This window comes from Gekko japonicus, unplaced genomic scaffold (assembly GCF_001447785.1).
Source record: "Gekko japonicus isolate JY-2015 unplaced genomic scaffold, Gekko_japonicus_V1.1 scaffold4199, whole genome shotgun sequence".
Classification (NCBI taxonomy): domain Eukaryota; kingdom Metazoa; phylum Chordata; class Lepidosauria; order Squamata; family Gekkonidae; genus Gekko; species Gekko japonicus.
In genome coordinates, this window is record NW_015173263.1 from 5,513 (window position 1) to 21,714 (window position 16,202).

General features: G+C 45.7%; 1 protein-coding gene across 2 annotated transcripts in view; it reads right to left on the reverse strand.

Moving 5' to 3' along the window:
- Positions 1-4,888: 4,888 nt before the first annotated feature.
- LOC107120169 (aldose reductase-like) overlaps positions 4,889-16,202 on the reverse strand; it is a 31,438-nt gene continuing 20,124 nt past the window's right edge. For both annotated transcript variants that reach the window (XM_015422815.1, XM_015422816.1), the window contains 6 exons: positions 15,752-15,874; positions 13,458-13,564; positions 12,039-12,129; positions 10,316-10,399; positions 6,830-6,912; positions 4,889-5,441 (listed from right to left, as the gene is read on the reverse strand). In XM_015422815.1, the coding sequence (XP_015278301.1) occupies positions 5,399-5,441; positions 6,830-6,912; positions 10,316-10,399; positions 12,039-12,129; positions 13,458-13,564; positions 15,752-15,874 (531 nt within the window). In that variant the 3' untranslated portion in view covers positions 4,889-5,398. The remainder of the gene's footprint in view (positions 5,442-6,829; positions 6,913-10,315; positions 10,400-12,038; positions 12,130-13,457; positions 13,565-15,751; positions 15,875-16,202) is intronic.

Sequence of the window (16,202 nt, forward strand, 5' to 3'; positions counted from 1 at the left end):
GTTACACTCAGCAATTTGGGTGACAGGAAAGGCACCTATCCAGTGGAATGATTTGAGTAGTTGAAACATAACATAGTCAGAAGCTTTGCAAAGGAATTATTATGTTTAATCTTGCATATTTTTATATATTACCAGCCTAAAATGAGGAACCTGGCATTTTTGACTCTGATAAACAAGTCTGTCGCAGAGATGATGGCCCAAGACAGGCCTGTTGAAATAGGACATCTTGCGGTCTAAAGGTCCATGCTTTACTTGCGGTGGGCCGTTGTGGGTTATGAAGGAAAGTCTGTCTTGAGAAGTTATTATTGGTAAGCGCAATGGGGGGGGGGGGGGAGAGAAAATCCCGTTTAGTGGCAGGACTTGTTTTCCGGGGAAGAAAACTTACGGCGCAATGAGAGGGGCGTGCAGATGCGAGCTCCACAACTGACCCTAAAAGCCACCCAAGCCACGAGACACGCGTTATAGAAGGGGCCACAACGCCAAGAGGCCACCTCGGGCCTCAAAAAGGTCGCGCCGAACCCCGCAACAAGTATCTGCATTCCCCCAAAGGGCGCGGGTGGCCGTAGGGCTCCGTAGGAAACCTGCAAACTGGCCCAGGCTTCTTTGCAAAAGTCCCGGCGAGCTTAAAGAGCCCCAGACCGCAAGGGAGCTTGGGGGACTCTTCCCGAGTTGCAACGCGCTCCCAGAGTAGGCGCCGCCGGCTCGCCAGTCGCTGCCTTCCCTTCCCACCCACCCACGTACATACCCGCCATGTGCCCAGCCCGAAGATGGGCATTTTCGCCTTGGTGCTCAGCGCCACATACGCTGCCATGCTGCTCCGGCCGGACTCCGTGGGAGCAACCTCGGCCCGCCCGCCCGGCTCCTCCCCGGATAGGCGCCTCGCTGGTTGGTTGCAGGCGAAGGAAAAGTCAGCCGGGGTTGACAAGCGGGCGGGAGAGGCTGAGCGCGCGGGCCAAGCGCCAAGCCTGGCGGGGCTAGGGAGTCCAGTGCTCCCTCTAAGCTGTGGAGTCCGGTGAGCAAAAATTCTACTTGGTGAGCTGCTGGCATTAAAGCTGCGAGCGAGCGACTTGGCCGCTGCATAAATCAGTTTGCTCCCGAGCCGTCCTTCCTGAGCGAAGACAAAAATGTGGGAGCCGGAGGCTAAAAAAAACTGTGAGCTGGCTCACACTAACTCAGCTTAGAGGGAACACTGCTAGGGACTTGTCCACACGACCGTGTTTCCCGCAGCTCGTGGCTTGGGATTGCAAAAATGGAAGTTGGCCGAAGCGACAGAGAAGCGCCGGAGAACAAAGGTTGAGTCCAGGGGCACCTTTAAGACCAACGAAGTGTTAAGTTTTCCTGTGTACTCTGCCCGCTTCTCCAGATGGGTGTTAACTGCGCAAAAGTGGATCCGCGGGTTCATAAAGGGGCTTCTCTCCCGCTTCCCCGAATGAGCTCAGTGGCTATCACAAGTTTTTATTTGCGGCACTGCACATCATATCTGAGAATATTATGCATTCGATCAGATCACTATACGTTGTGGGGCATAACTGCAAGTAAATACAGATGGGTGGATGGATGAGTTCTGATGGATCAGCACAAGACAACCAAACCACAAAAGCACTGAAGCTCTGTCAAGTAGGATCCTCTTACCATACTTTACTTTTCACTGCACAGTGCCCTTTTACTATCTGTACTGTGTTTATTTTGTTAATAAAATTTAACAATTAAAAAGAGGGTCCTACTTGCAATAAGCTAGACAAAGCAGCATAGACCACAGTGCCTACTCATACCATCCATGTAAGTTTGAGAACTATTCTGTACCACACAACCCTATTACCTAGGGTCGCCAACAATGCTCCCTTTGGAGTCTTGTGAGCAAAAATACTACTTTGTGAACCATTCGAGCAAGCGATTTGGCTGCTGCATAAATGAGTTTGCTCTGGAGCCATCCTTCCTAAGACAAAAATGTGTGAGGCAGAGGCTAAAAAACTGTGAGCTAGCTCACACTAACTCCACTATCTCAGCTTAGAGGGAACAGCGGCCACCAACCTCCAGGAAACACCTGGACACTTCCCACTTACAGTTGACCCCCAGACTGCGGAGGTCAGTTCCCTTTGTTGTAGATGGCTGCTTTGGAGGGTGGGCTCTGTGGCATTGTACCCCGATGAGGTTCCTCCTCCAAACCCCGCCCTCCCCAGGCTCCACCCCCCCAATCCTCCAGGTATTTCCCATTCCAAAGCTGGCAACCCTTCTATAACCAGTGCAGAGAAGCCCTCTTGAATAGTTAGGGTTGCCAGGTCCTGCCTGGCTGTTGGCAAAGGGGATCCAGCCTCTGCTCTGGGACATTCTGGCACACGTGTTTCATGTCAGGGATGTGGGGGGCGGGGCTATTTTTGTACAGGAACGCACAGGAACGGAGTTCCGGCTGGCTCCTGAGTTGGCCACGCCCAGCAGGAACTCATTAGCATAATAGGCCACACCCAACAACAGAAACTCATTACGATTGGCTACATTAGGGGTGTGTGGCCTAACATGCAAAAAAGGAGTCCCTGCTACAAAAAAAGCCCAGGGTTTTGACAGCAAACAAGGTAAACAGAATAAGAAGCTAAAGGTTGGTGTGGCTGGATGACCACACTTCTGGTAACATGTGGGTGCAGCCTAATAGGCTAATGAGTGGTGCTGTCATGGGTGTGGCCTAATATGCTAATGAGTTTCTGCTATTGGGTGTGGCCTATTATGCTAATGAGTTCCTGCTGGGCTTTTTCTACAAAAAAGCCCTGGGGGGGTGACGCCCTAGTTTTTTGGCAAAGGGTCTTTTTGTGAGTGGGTGGGGGCCCTGGCGCTGATTTCCACAGCCCCGGGCACTGTGGCCCCCACCGCATTTGCAAAACACTTTTTAAAGGGTCTTTTCCCGAACTGAGTGTGTGGCCCACGACCACCCCTCTCCCTCCCTCCTGTTAGACTTAAAGAGCCCTCCAGCTGGTCGGCGGGCCACGTGGTCCCCGCTGATCAGCTGAAGCCCTTTAAATTGGGCAGGAGGGGAGGGAGAAGGGTGGCCAGGCAGGTGGTTGCTCTTGGGGGTGGGGTTTGGGGGCATCCCCATCCACCCCCGGAATGCCCCCCAAATCCCCCCACCAGAGCAATGAGGGGAACTGGCAAGCCTTTTATAGCCTGAACTGACACTTAAGACTTCTGAGTAAATTTCCACCTGCAGAGTCCCACAGATTCCAAGGGGTCCTTTGCATAAACCAGCATCCTTGGTGTCTGTTACAGTCTCCTGGAGTTGTTCACCCAGGTGGTCTTAGCTGACTACCCTAGATAAGAACAAATTTTGCGTCCAGCGGCACCTTTAAGACCAATAAGAGTTTATTCAAGGTGTGAGCTTTTGTGTGCACGCACACTTCCTCAGACACACTGAAATGGAAGGTAACAGTTCATATATCATCTTTTAATCATCATAGACCTTTATTGGCATGGCATGGTGTTACACAAAGATAAAAATAAGATAAAACTGAGAGGTTTATACCACAATAGCAGAGGGAGAAAAGGTCACAAACAGTCAATTCAGAATAACATATCCCAAAATGAAACTAATAATTAAAAACTGTTAAAATGCTTGCCCTTCGCTTCCATACAAGTGAAAGGAACTCAGCTACAGATGACGTGACTTAGGGGGATTTATCAGAAAGCAAGAAGTTAAACTCATTATTAGCAATCTTTGCAGAAGACAAAAGAGGGCAAATCAAGTGATGACGGAGGTAGGAATACTGGGGGCAACGAAGGAGGATATGTTGCACAGAATCAGGTTCATTAAAGGAGCAGGTGCAAACTCTGTCCTTATAAGGGGTACCCTTGTATCTACCTGTCAAAACGGCCGAAGGAAATAAGTTGAACCTAGCCAACAGAAAGGCTCTGCGATGAAGAGGGATTGTCAAATTAGAAAAATACTGAGCCATTGAATCTTATCTTGTATAAAGGGGGGAGGAGGAAACGAGGGGATCACACTCCAAAGCTGCCTGCATTGATTAACTGGGCTTCAGTGTCTCAGATCCTCCCTTGTACAATCCGAAAGATGTCCATTTCTCCAGAATTAGCCAGAGAGTCCAGATCGATACCAATTGATTTAATTTTGAACATTACAGAATGCTGGGACCACTTTATAATGGACAAGATTGCTGATACTTCCGAAGGGTGCCATTGTAGAGATGCAGGTTCTCATTCCAAATTTGTGTGAACATGGTATCCTCTGATACAATTGGGTCATTTCCTGCAGGAGCGCACAGGAGCGGAGCTCCAGGAGTAAAGAGCCCGGGGGTGGGCACATGCTACAAGCCCCACTCCCTGCTCCCAGCAGCCCTCAGTCAGAGCAAGAAGCAGCCAGGTAAGCTGCAGAGCCCCCCCCCCAGCCCAAAACAGTCCAGTGGCACCTTTAAGACCAAGTTTTATTCAGGTACAAGCTCTCCCTCCTCTGTGAGGACAGATCTGCACATTCCTCCCGCCCCCACCAATAGCTAGCAATCCAAAACAGTCCAGTGGAGCCTGAGCAGTGGGTGTTGCCTTCTGACATAGTTCCGGTGATGTAAGGGGGTGTGGCATATGCAAATAAGCTCTTTTTCTATGAAATTACCCCTGGATACAATATAAGTTGGAGAATGATCTTCTACCTTCCAACCCAATTTATATCAAATGGCTTTGTTTCTAATTCATATTCCCTTAGTCCGAGCACTCACTACAATTATACCGATTATTAGCAATAGACAAATATGGCTGTATGGTTATATCAGTTTATTAATTCTGAGTTATACTAATTTTGATTGACGTTTTAATGTATTTTTACTCTGACAAAGGTCTGATTTTACTGTTTGTACTGTTCAAATTTTCATAAATAAACTTGGGGGGTGGGGAGAAAGAAATTTGCTTGGAAAAGTTCCAGAATTCAAACAAACAAAATAAACGAACACACTGAAATGTTGTAGTAAGTATATAACTTCCAGGATTGTATAATAAAGATAATTGTGTGTGTGTGTGTGATAAAATAGGTGACAGATGTGTAAAAGTATCCTAAGAGTAATAAACTGCACACCTAGATCTACCCTAGATAAGCTTATCTCAACGTTACACAAGCGTGTTCTCTAGACTGCTGCTTTTGTCAGCAGAGGCCCACTTGCACCTTGCAAAGCATGGCACTGGCTGTGCTAAGCTGCATTTTTGTTCTTCCCATGTTCTCTTTAGTGATAGCCCCTGGGCAATTTAAATTTGTAAGAGTTTAAATGAAAAGTATATGGGGGGAAGAAGATTGATTAAATACTCCCCTCCACACACACAAACACAAAGCAGACATTATTCTTCAGAAAACTGCTGGTAACATTAACATTTTGGAAATCCCTAGACTACGGGTGTGAAGACAACAATGAATTTAGTAATCCACGTGGAAAGGATATTCCTTGTGTTCGGCACACCTGCAAAAGAAGAATGCAGAGGTTTTTTTTAGTTTTTCTAAAAGTTGTTGAGGGAAATTTGTGGCACGGCGGGTTACCCCAGTTGGCTGAATCTGGAAATAAACAACACCCCTTTGAAGTTACACAAACAGAATTTATTTTTTTAAAAGACCAGTTTTATATTCATACTAGGAAAAAGGCCCGTTGCGGAAATAATTACAACGGCCTCTAGAAAGAGGCTCTGGGCGGGTGCCCCGGCCTTGAACACTCAGTGTCCATTTGCTGTGGCGACCTCAGCAGGGTATAATGACACTGAGTCCACCATTTTCTCCAGAGGAACTGATCTCTGCTACAGTTGTAATTTTGAGTGATCTCCAGCCCTCACCTGGAGATTGGCAATGATGGTTCCCCAGAAGGGACTAGTTGGTTTGGACGGTGGAGTCTATGGCTTTGTACCTGTCCAAGGTCCCACGCCTCCTGAAACCTCACCCTCTCCAGGCTCCATCCCTCACATCTCCAGGAATTTCCCACCTGGAGTTGGCAACCCTATCTCCTTCCCAGCCAATCATCAACCTACCTTTATTTCCCCCTCACTCTTCAGCTTTCCACCCCACACACACCTGCAGCCTCTCCCGTGCTCTGAAGCCCTGACTGCCACCTCACATTGGCTTTACTTGCTGTTGAACCTGACAGGTATTTGGGCAAAACTCTATGGTAAAACTGGCTTCTACCATAGAGGTTTTTCCCAAATACCAAAGCACCACCTGGATGTTGCTGGTGTGATGACGTCACTTCCTATGCTAGGCCAGCAATGTCGCCTGGGCCTTCCCTTTTCTACTGCTAATTCACTCTGCCAGCTAGCAGGGCCTGGCAGCAGGGGACCCCTGCCTCCACTGGGGAGTCTGGCAACCCTAGGCAGGAGAGAGGGGACGTGTGGCGCTAGAGGGCTCCTGGGAGGGGATTGCCCACCTTAGATGAACCCCCATGAGGTCCCCTCATACATGTGACACATGCATATATAACAACCATCTTTTAATTCAAACTGGAATTCTCAGAATGCCAAATCAAATATTTGATTACACGTAAAGAGAGTACATCCAACCTATGAACAGGCTGACTATGACTAAAAAGCAGTTCTATGTACTGTTGATGTGCTTGAACGTATGACACAATATCGCCTGACACAGAGTTCATACCACTGGAATATCATGGTCAGTATTGTCTACTCGGACTGGCAGCAGCTCTCCAGGGCCACAAGCAGAGGTCTTTCACATCCCATGTGACTTGATCCTTTTAATTGGGAGATGCTGGGGACTGAACCTTGGCGCTTCTGAATACAAAGCAGGTGCTGTAGCACTGAGCCACAACACCTCGATTCCTTATCCTGCAGAGCATGGAGAGTGACTTACGGGGGCATTGAATAGACTCTTGTGTTTTTGTTCAAAGACAACAGTGTTTTCATATCTTCATCAGACAGTTTGAAGTCGAACACCTGGAAAAAACAAAGAACATATAACCTGTTTAATATATGTGACTACAGTACAGGATCCAGGCAAAGACAGATATTTTAAATCTTTTTCATTTCAATGGAAGACTGATGCATGTCTTTAATAGGGATGGGCATGAACCAGGAAAATGCACTTCAGTTCGTGGTTCATGGTGTGCTCGGTTCACAAGCCACGACCTATCATGAACTTTTAGGTGCCAAACAAACTGGTTCAGTTTGTGAAGTTTGTGGCATGGTCAAAATTCTACAAATGGTTGGAAGACTACAATAAATAAACAATATGGTCATATAACCGTATTAGAAGAAAGTACGAACTATATTTTTAAATACAGTGCAAATATTTACACAAAATATATGGTGATAAAAATGGACGCAATACAAATAGACAATGTATGAGGTAACATATTAGCCATAACAAAGATGTAACGGAATCCCCCAACTTGTATGTATTTACGTTTGTTTTTGTCAGAGTTACAGCCCTCCAAAGAAGGTGTCCCCAGGAATGTGCTTTCTGGCAGAATGACATGTGCAGGAATGTATAGGTATTTTTCAGGTATTTATTCAGCCAAATACAGGCTGGAAAATCTGATTTGGCTACCAAAATAGCTGTGCCCAATTAAAAGTCGGTATCATTTGGCTTTTATTCCTTTTGAATTAGCTCACTAAGTCGTGCCGCCACCATGGCAGCAGCACAACTCGGCAAGTGAACTCAGAAGGCATTTAAAGAGACAGCGGTCTCTTTAAATGCCTTCTCCACACCACACCCAAATAGAAGCTGAATAGTATCAGATTTTATTCAGGCTCAGCTATAGTAGTAACCAGAAAGAAACTCTAATATCCTTTCTGCTTAAAAAACCCAAAAAAAACCCTATAAGGCATTTTTCTGGGGCGTTTTTTGTTGTTCGGGTAAACCAAATGCACACCCCTAATAACAACTTCCTGTTTCCATGTAAGGAAACCTTATGGTCCACTCTTATCCCAGTTCCAGATATCCCTTTGACTGCCAGTTTAAATGCCTGTTACGGGTCAGCTCCTACCATCCCAGTGCCTCAACTCTCCTGATTTACTTAGCACCTACTTTATTACTGCTGGTAAGTCCACTTCCACAGGCTTCATTTGAACTTTGTGTGCAATATGGGATGCAGGCTCCTTGATTTTAGATAGAGCAAAATGGAAGGTGACTTAATTGAGGTTGGGGGCACCTTCTTGGGAGCCCATAGAATTGAACCCCCTGGTCCAATCTTTTTAAAAATGGGGGGGGGGAGTTGCCCAAATACCAAAGCTGAAAATTTGGTGCCTCTACCTCATAAAACAGTCTCCCAGAGCCCTAAATACCCCTGGATTGATTCTCCATTATACCCTGTAGGGACTGTCCTCATAGGATATAATGGAGCTGAATAAATTCCCGTTTCCCGAATATTTACCAAAATCCCAATACAATATTGATACTGGTCTTTGGGAATATTTGGGAATACTGATATTTTTCGAGTCCAATAGAGCAGAGACTGTCTGGAAATGTGTCCATTCATGAACTACCACAAACCACTTGAACGGACAGTCTGTCTGGAAATGTGTCCATCCATGAACTACCACAAACCACTTGAAAGTTTTGTGGAAAGTTCGTGCCGGTTGATCTGCCTCAACTTAAGTTTGTGAACCATGAACCAGCCAAAATTCAACATGAACTTTAATTTGTAAGCCAGTTCGTGCCCATCCCCAAACTTGCTGAATTAGGACTGGGCTGTGCCCGTAGTTCTAATGAGATGCATATAGTACAATGAGTGTCCAAAATTGTCAGGATTCAAATCAAAATGGCAGTGCCTGGGAATTTCAGATGAATTTTGTGAATTCACAAGCCCACAAAAAAGTATATTCTTCCTGCCACACACATTTTTTGAACATCGACAAGCCAGGCTTTGACAAGTTTTCTTTAGACTAAGGGGTGTCGTGGACTTCAATATCAATCATGTATATTGCTTAGGACATATAGCATTAAGTATGTCTGAAAATTTGCTTTTCACTTTCTGTGCAAAATAGTAAGCATGCATGTTTCTCGGCCTTGGACAGACAACTCTCATACCAGTAGATCTGTTGTTTCTTGTTTGAGACTATTTTTAATGTAAAACTCGGGTTAATAGTTGGATTTATGTCCAGAAGGATCTCAGGAAGGACAGAACAAAGCTACATGAATTCATCTGAGAAAACATCACAGTATGTTCAGAAGTACATCACACTGTGCCTTTAGAAAGTACAAATTAGAGAAGGTTTAATAAAGTTATGCATTGGCCCACATAATTGTGTCTATAAAGGTTAGCCACACCCTATAACCCTTGAATTTCTCATATATAGTATTCTGTGAATTCCTATCTTTTCTACAAAGACTGGTAAGAATCCTTGAGTTTAAAATGAATTATAATTTCTGTTTAGGTAGAACACGAAATGACATGTACGCTTATTTATTTTTAATCTCATTCACCTATGCTAATATTTTCTGTACATTTGTGATCCTTGCTTACTTAGCCATATCAAGAATAATTAGATTGATTTGAAGTGATTTTTTTAGTTGGAACACTGAATTATTTTCAGGTGGGGGTATCAAACTTTCATCCAGAACCTGGAATAAATGAATAAACTTCTGAACTCCTTGGTCAGAAGACTGGGACCTGTTAAAAGGATCCATCATTTGAGAGAATGATCGTATCTTTCATTGTGAATAAGTGGTAGTGTGCTGCCTCAGGACAGTCAAAGAGACATTTAGTTTCTGTGTGGCTGCCTTGAAGTAACTATTAACTATCACAAAACCAGAGCAAACATTTAGAGGCCAGATTTATTTTTTAGACTTTGTATTTTAAACGACCACTTTTAAAAATTACTGCTACCACAAAACCTAATCTTAACCACTTTTACAGTTCCTCATTATCTTATTAATACCATGGCAAAATTATTGCAGCACATAAATAGGGAGTGATTTCATTGTTTTTTATAAAGCACTTAAAGCTTTTTTTAAAGCACTTAATTGGATATTGAATACATTCGAGAATGGATCGTGTGAATTAAAGTTTATATATAAAACACAATGACAAGAACTTCATGAACATTGTTTGTGCAGTGTTTTTTTATTGAGCCCCAGTGGTCCTTGTGTGAGAAAAAGCAAACTCCTTCTCCACAGTGCCTGGAGACAAGCATGTGTGGAGCGAAGGTATAGGATCCAAGCCTTAGTCTTTAAGTTGTCACATGATTCCCCTTCACTTGATCCCCAAATTATTATTTGATTTAACATTTGGTGAGAGGGGTGTGGATTTATAGGTACGTAGAAAACATCTTCCCCCTTTGTCTGCCTACTTTAAATTCTTCTATGAATTTTCCCAAGTCAAATATTGCTGCTCACCTGGAGATTCTCCTTGAGGCGGTGTGGTTTGTCTGTCTTTGGAATCACAGGCACATTTCTCTCAATGTGAAATCGGAGCAGAACCTGCGTAGTCACAGATTAAAAAGGAATCTGTCTCGAAACATACATGTTACAAATGGGTTCAGTTATTCTCTGCAGATAAATAATTAAAATGGGAGACTTGTTTAAATGTTACAGGAAAACAAGGAATGAGACACAGAGGAGATAAATTCCCTGGACATGAGGGGAACAAGGTCAGTTTTGTGAGGTCCATTTGGCTGATATCTGAAGGAAGGAACTCTTACAGCTGAGCTCAATCCTAATTGCCATCACTGCCATGTGAAGATAACTAAAGGCCAGCAGAGTGGACAAAGATTCCCAGGTAATGGGAATATTTTAGAATGCTGTAACTTCTACCTAAGAATAAGACCAGCTGGAGCACGTATAGAACTGAAGGACAGAGGACTATATGTTTGCACCTTTTCTTTGTATTCCTTGCTTGATCCATTGCTGTGTAGAGCATGTGTGTGGAATTTCCTTTTTCAATAAATCCTTTGTATTTTAAATGCTTATAGTTGTTCTTTGTACCACACAGACGTCCATTGTTCACACACACACGCACACGCACACTATCTAAAATGAGTGCTGGAGAAGGGAGGTGGTTGGTTGCTAGATCGCTGTTGCTAGATTGAGTGCATAAGCATGGTAAACTGTCCCTGTGGTAAGCAGTCGTTGGGTAACAGGAAATGCAGGCCCTACGTGAAGCCTTTAAACAGGAACACAGAAGAGAGGCTGGGAGTGATGGCCCTCTTGGCAGGAAATCCTGAGATTGACAAGCTGGTGGCAATGTACTGAAGGAGAAGCGTGAGAAATTCCCTCCAAGAGTTTGGCAGACTTAGGACAGTGGTGCCAAGTACAGACTCAGGACAACCACTTTGGAAGGGGCTCACAGGTCAGCGGGGCCATTCTGCATCAAGTTCCAGGACAGAATAGGACACATAACTATATTGTGCCCGTTTCCCACCCCACTATTTCTCATAAGGAAAATGTCATGGGAGGGTAAAATAGTTTCCCACCCCCTTCCCTGATCTGTGTTGCACTCATGAAGCTGGCTTATACTGAAGCATCCGAAGGTTGACATTCAAGTCTTAGAAAATAACTGCCCTAAAAATGTTCAAACTCTACTTATCAAGGGAGCCCATTTTAAAAGTTTTTAATGTGTTAATGTATATATTCCTCCAAGGGGCTCACTAGAGCAGGAAAGAGGGCACATCTGGAATTTCTTAACAGATACGCTAGACTTGTTAATGTCCCAATTTCCTAAGGCTCATGTTCTTTTATGTGGAGACTTTATACTGAATCAGACCCTCGGTCCATCAAGTTCAGTATTGTCTACTCAGACTGGCAGTGGCTCTCCAGGGTCTCAGGCAGAGGTCTTTCACATCACCTCCTGCCTGGTCCTTCTAACGGGAGATGCTGGGGACTGAACCTGGGACCTTCCGCATGACAAGCAGGTGCTCTACCATTGAGCTATTCCCTGTGCCTGCTTTTTGCAGCTCCATTACACTGCTGGGGACCTGAATCCAGATCTCCAGGGTAATATGAGGTTTTGCGCTTAAGGCAGAGAAAATGGGTGGTGGGATAGTGCCTTGCTTCGGTATTTCTTTGTGCCTTACATAGGAGGTTCTAAGCAAAGACCTCTGTTCAGATAGGTTTCAGTTACCTGAGCAGGTGTTTTGTCGTACTTGTCTGCAATCTTCTTTACGGTGGGGTCCTCAAGCAGAGACGTATACCTTGTCTTCCCAAGGGTGCTCCTATAAGCAGGAAGGAAAACAAACTCTTGGGATATCAAGTGGTTTGGTGCCTTTTCTGATGGTTTGTGAGAAAACAGAATTGTGGATGAGGCTGTGGATTTTAAGAAGCTGCTACATTCCCAATGGTACTACATTCCTAGGCAGGTGTCTACAAACAGCCTGGTTAGTACTTGGAGGGGAGACCACCAGGGAAGTCCGAGGCTGCTGCACAGAGACAGGCAATGGCAAGCCACCTCTGAATGTCTCTTGCCTTGAAATCCCTACTGGGTCACTGTAAGCCAGCTGTGGCTTTGACAGTACATTCCACCACAAAACCTCGTTAAGTCAGTTGAACTTAGGTTGGCCATGACTTATTCGTTCCATTGATTTCAACAGGACTTGGGGCTGGATCCTGTTAATCTGCTAGCGCAGAGCTGGTGGATGCAAGCCACCTCTGAATGTCTCTTGCCTTGGAAACCCTACTGAGTCACTGTAAGCCAGCTGTGGCTTTGACAATACATTCCACCACAAAACCTCATTAAGTCAGGCTGGCCATGACCTATTCATTCCATTGATTTCAACAGGACTTGGGGCTGGATCCTGTTAATCTGCTAGCGCAGAGCTGGTGGATCGGGCCCAGGGCTCTTTTTGTAGCAGGTACTCATTTGCATATTAAGCGACGCACCACTAATGTAGCCAATCCTCCAAGAGCCTACAGTAGCTCCTGTAAGAAGAGCTCTGTAAGCAATTGGAGGATTGGCTACATTAGGGGGTGTGACCTAATATGCAAAGGAGTTCCTGCTACAAAAAGAGCCCGAGTCTCTCTCACTGGAGTGAGGCTCCTCATTTCAGATGCCACAACATGGATTCTTAGGACCCTGTTCAACCCAATGATTACACTGGTTTATTACTGGACTGTATTCAGCCACGCTATCTATAGGCGCCAACCACCACCCCCAATAATGAAAAACAAACATAAATGCAGTAACACTCATGAAGCTGCCTTATACTGAATTAGACCCATCAGTCCATCAAAGTCAGTGTTTACTCAGGCCGGCAGCAGCTCTCCAGGGTCTCAGGCAGAGGACTTTCACCTCACCTACTACCTTTTTAAACTGCAGATGCCAGGGATTGAACCTGGGACCTTCTGCATGCCAAGCAGACGCTCTATTTATTTATTTATTTTATTTTCATTACATTTATACCCCGCCCTTCCCGCAAGCGGGCTACCACTAAGCCACGAACCCTCCTGCAACAATACATTTTTAAAAATCACCCCTTTGAGGGTCAACTTCCTCTGGACAGGGCCCATGGACTTGAAGAGCAGTAAAGCTAGAAAACTCTCTTACACTGGGTTACCAGGTGAGCCGAAGGGGCTGTGGGCGCACACGGTGATCCCTTTGGAAAGGCAGAAATTAATCAGAGTTTCCTGGGTAAGGTACGGGTGACATTCAATCTACAAACACAAAAGAACAATATGTTTATCCTGCAGGGTGTTACTCAGAGGCTCAGAACAACCAGACCGGAGCAACTGGGGTGGTTTCTAATTTTTCTTCCTTGTCGCTTCTACCCCAAGACCTCGATTTTGCTTCTTTTCACAAACCGAATCTACTCCCTGTAAAAACATATACAATTTCCACTGCCAATAAACGAGCCCTGTAGTTTAATTGTGCGGTACCTGTATAACTACCGTGCAAATTGTGGGAGAAAAATTATACTGTATGCCTCAGTGATACAAACCAGGGGTCGTTTCGTAGAAAAAGAGCTAGGGGAACTCATTAGCATAACTCATTAGCATATGCCACACCCCCTGACATCACCGGAAGTGTGTCATAAGGCCACACACCCCGCCCACAACGGTCCCAGCCGCCACCACCGGCCTTGCAGCTCCACTGCCAAGCCCCATGAGGGGCCCGCCGATGGACCTGCAAGGCCGGCGGGAGTGCAAGGAAGCCCCGCGAAGGCCCTCCCTGGCCCCAGGCAGGCAGGGGTGGGGAGAGGCAGGGAGGAAGCAATTTACCCTCCCTCTTCTCCTGCCTCCTCCTGGCTGAATGAGGGCCGGAAGCGGGGCGGCCGGAAGCAGGGGGTGGAGCTTCGTCATCTGCCCCGCCCCCATACCTCACCCGGGGGAACTGCGATCCCCGCGATCCCCCCCGAAATGACCTCTGATACAAACTGACCTACGGAAGGGACACCGACAACGGGAGAACGGAAGCTGCTTTTGATGCAATCAAATATACAAGGAAGCCCAATGGCGGGACAAGATGGAATGGGCCTGGCCTCTGGGATGCCAGGTTTACCAAACAGCCTTTGGAATTCAAGGGAGAAGACCTGGCTACGGAGACATCAGGGGACCATCGGACCAGTCACAATCTCTCCAAAAGTAAAAATAGTTGGTTTAGAAGGTGACTGGCCTTAAGGGCGTGGTAACATAAGAGGTGCTGCCTTAAACAGAAGCCTCCCCCAGCAGAGGGTGTGGCCAGCAGCTATTCAAATTCACCCAGGCACTCAATTACAGTCAAACAATGACCCTTTCTCACCCTATCTCAAGCAGCCAGGACTCTGCAACAACTCACAACTCTCCCACACATTCCCAAACACAGTCCTCCCAGACAGTACCCTCAGCTAAATCATCTCAGCTGAAAGCAATTAAAAAAACACTCACCCCTCTAGCAGCTCTATCTCCTGCTGCTTCTCAGAGCTCAGCTGGGAGAGCATATCTACACTACAGATTTAAAATGGTTTAACTGTTACGTCTTCTCACCAGGGAAATCCTGGGATCTCTGGCCTGGGGATGCAGCATCTCCTACGATGGACAGCTTTTCTGGCTGCAGAGAAGGGGAGGGACATTTTTCTGATTCCCCCTCCTGGCACAGACTCCCATTTTGCTTCTCACACTGTTGCTTTAGGTCCACTGACCCTATGGTTGCCAGGCTGAGCTGGCAACCAATGGGAAGATTAGGGAGCGGGGACACAGGGGGCATGTGACATCGGTGTCATTACCATATCACTTCCGGGTACAACCTGGACGTAGCAATGGGTAGCTCTAGGAATCACTGGAAACTCTACAGTAGAACTCTATGGTTTTACCACAGAGTTTCCAGCGATTTCTAGAGCCACCCATTGTCACTTCTGGGTTGTACCTGGAAGTGAAGTACTGGTGCAGAGGCCTGCAGCATTTTTAAATTTATTTTTCTCATGCTTGGAGCAACTGTGGGCAACACAGGTCGGTGGGAGGCCTCCTGCTAACCCTGACTGACCTGCAGGAGTACAGTTTGGGGGAGCATATAAGGTTGCATTGAGAGGGAGGAGGTGAGGCATTTGCCTTCCGCTAGAACAACTCCACTTGCACTGCTCAGGAAAGATCCTAAGCAGAATTTCAGCATCTTCATCAAACAACAGATGTTCCCAGGATATTTTAAAAGAGCACTGACAGTTGATCTGGTATAATAAAATGTATATATGTTTATAGAGTAGATATGCCTTCATTTTCACTCTCTTGGATTTCTCAATCGAATGAATTAGTACCTAAATTGTAATCCCTCAATATCCCCTTCCAATTCCCACCCTCTACAAATCAGACCTTGTTGGAGAGTCCGTGTTCTCTGGTGAAGTTATAGAACCAACAAAACTCATACCTCACCTGGTTATTTGCAGGGATGTACCTTAAACCAGGTTTGCTCAAGATTCTTTCTATCTGCTCACAGTTAAAGTTCGAGATCCCAACTGCTTTTGCCAGGCCGGCATCCACCAGGTCTTCCATTCCCTAAAATTACAAGGGAGACTACATTCATAAACAGGCAATACTTGGAGGCACGTTGCTCCCTTTTTATTCCAACACGAAACAGACTAAAGAACTCAGGTGGATGGTTGTTTTGTTTGTCAGCTTGTATGTGTGTTTGTGAGGAACCAAAGAAACAAAACTGGATGGAAGCCTCATCTAATTCGACTGATGGGCCACAGGCAGGTAAGTGTGACGCAGGTGTGTGGCTGATTGGATGGAATATTACATGATGCAGCCAGGTAGCCATTGGATTTACAGCATTCACATGTGACTCAGTCATGTGGCCTACAGAGGGATCATGTGGATAGCT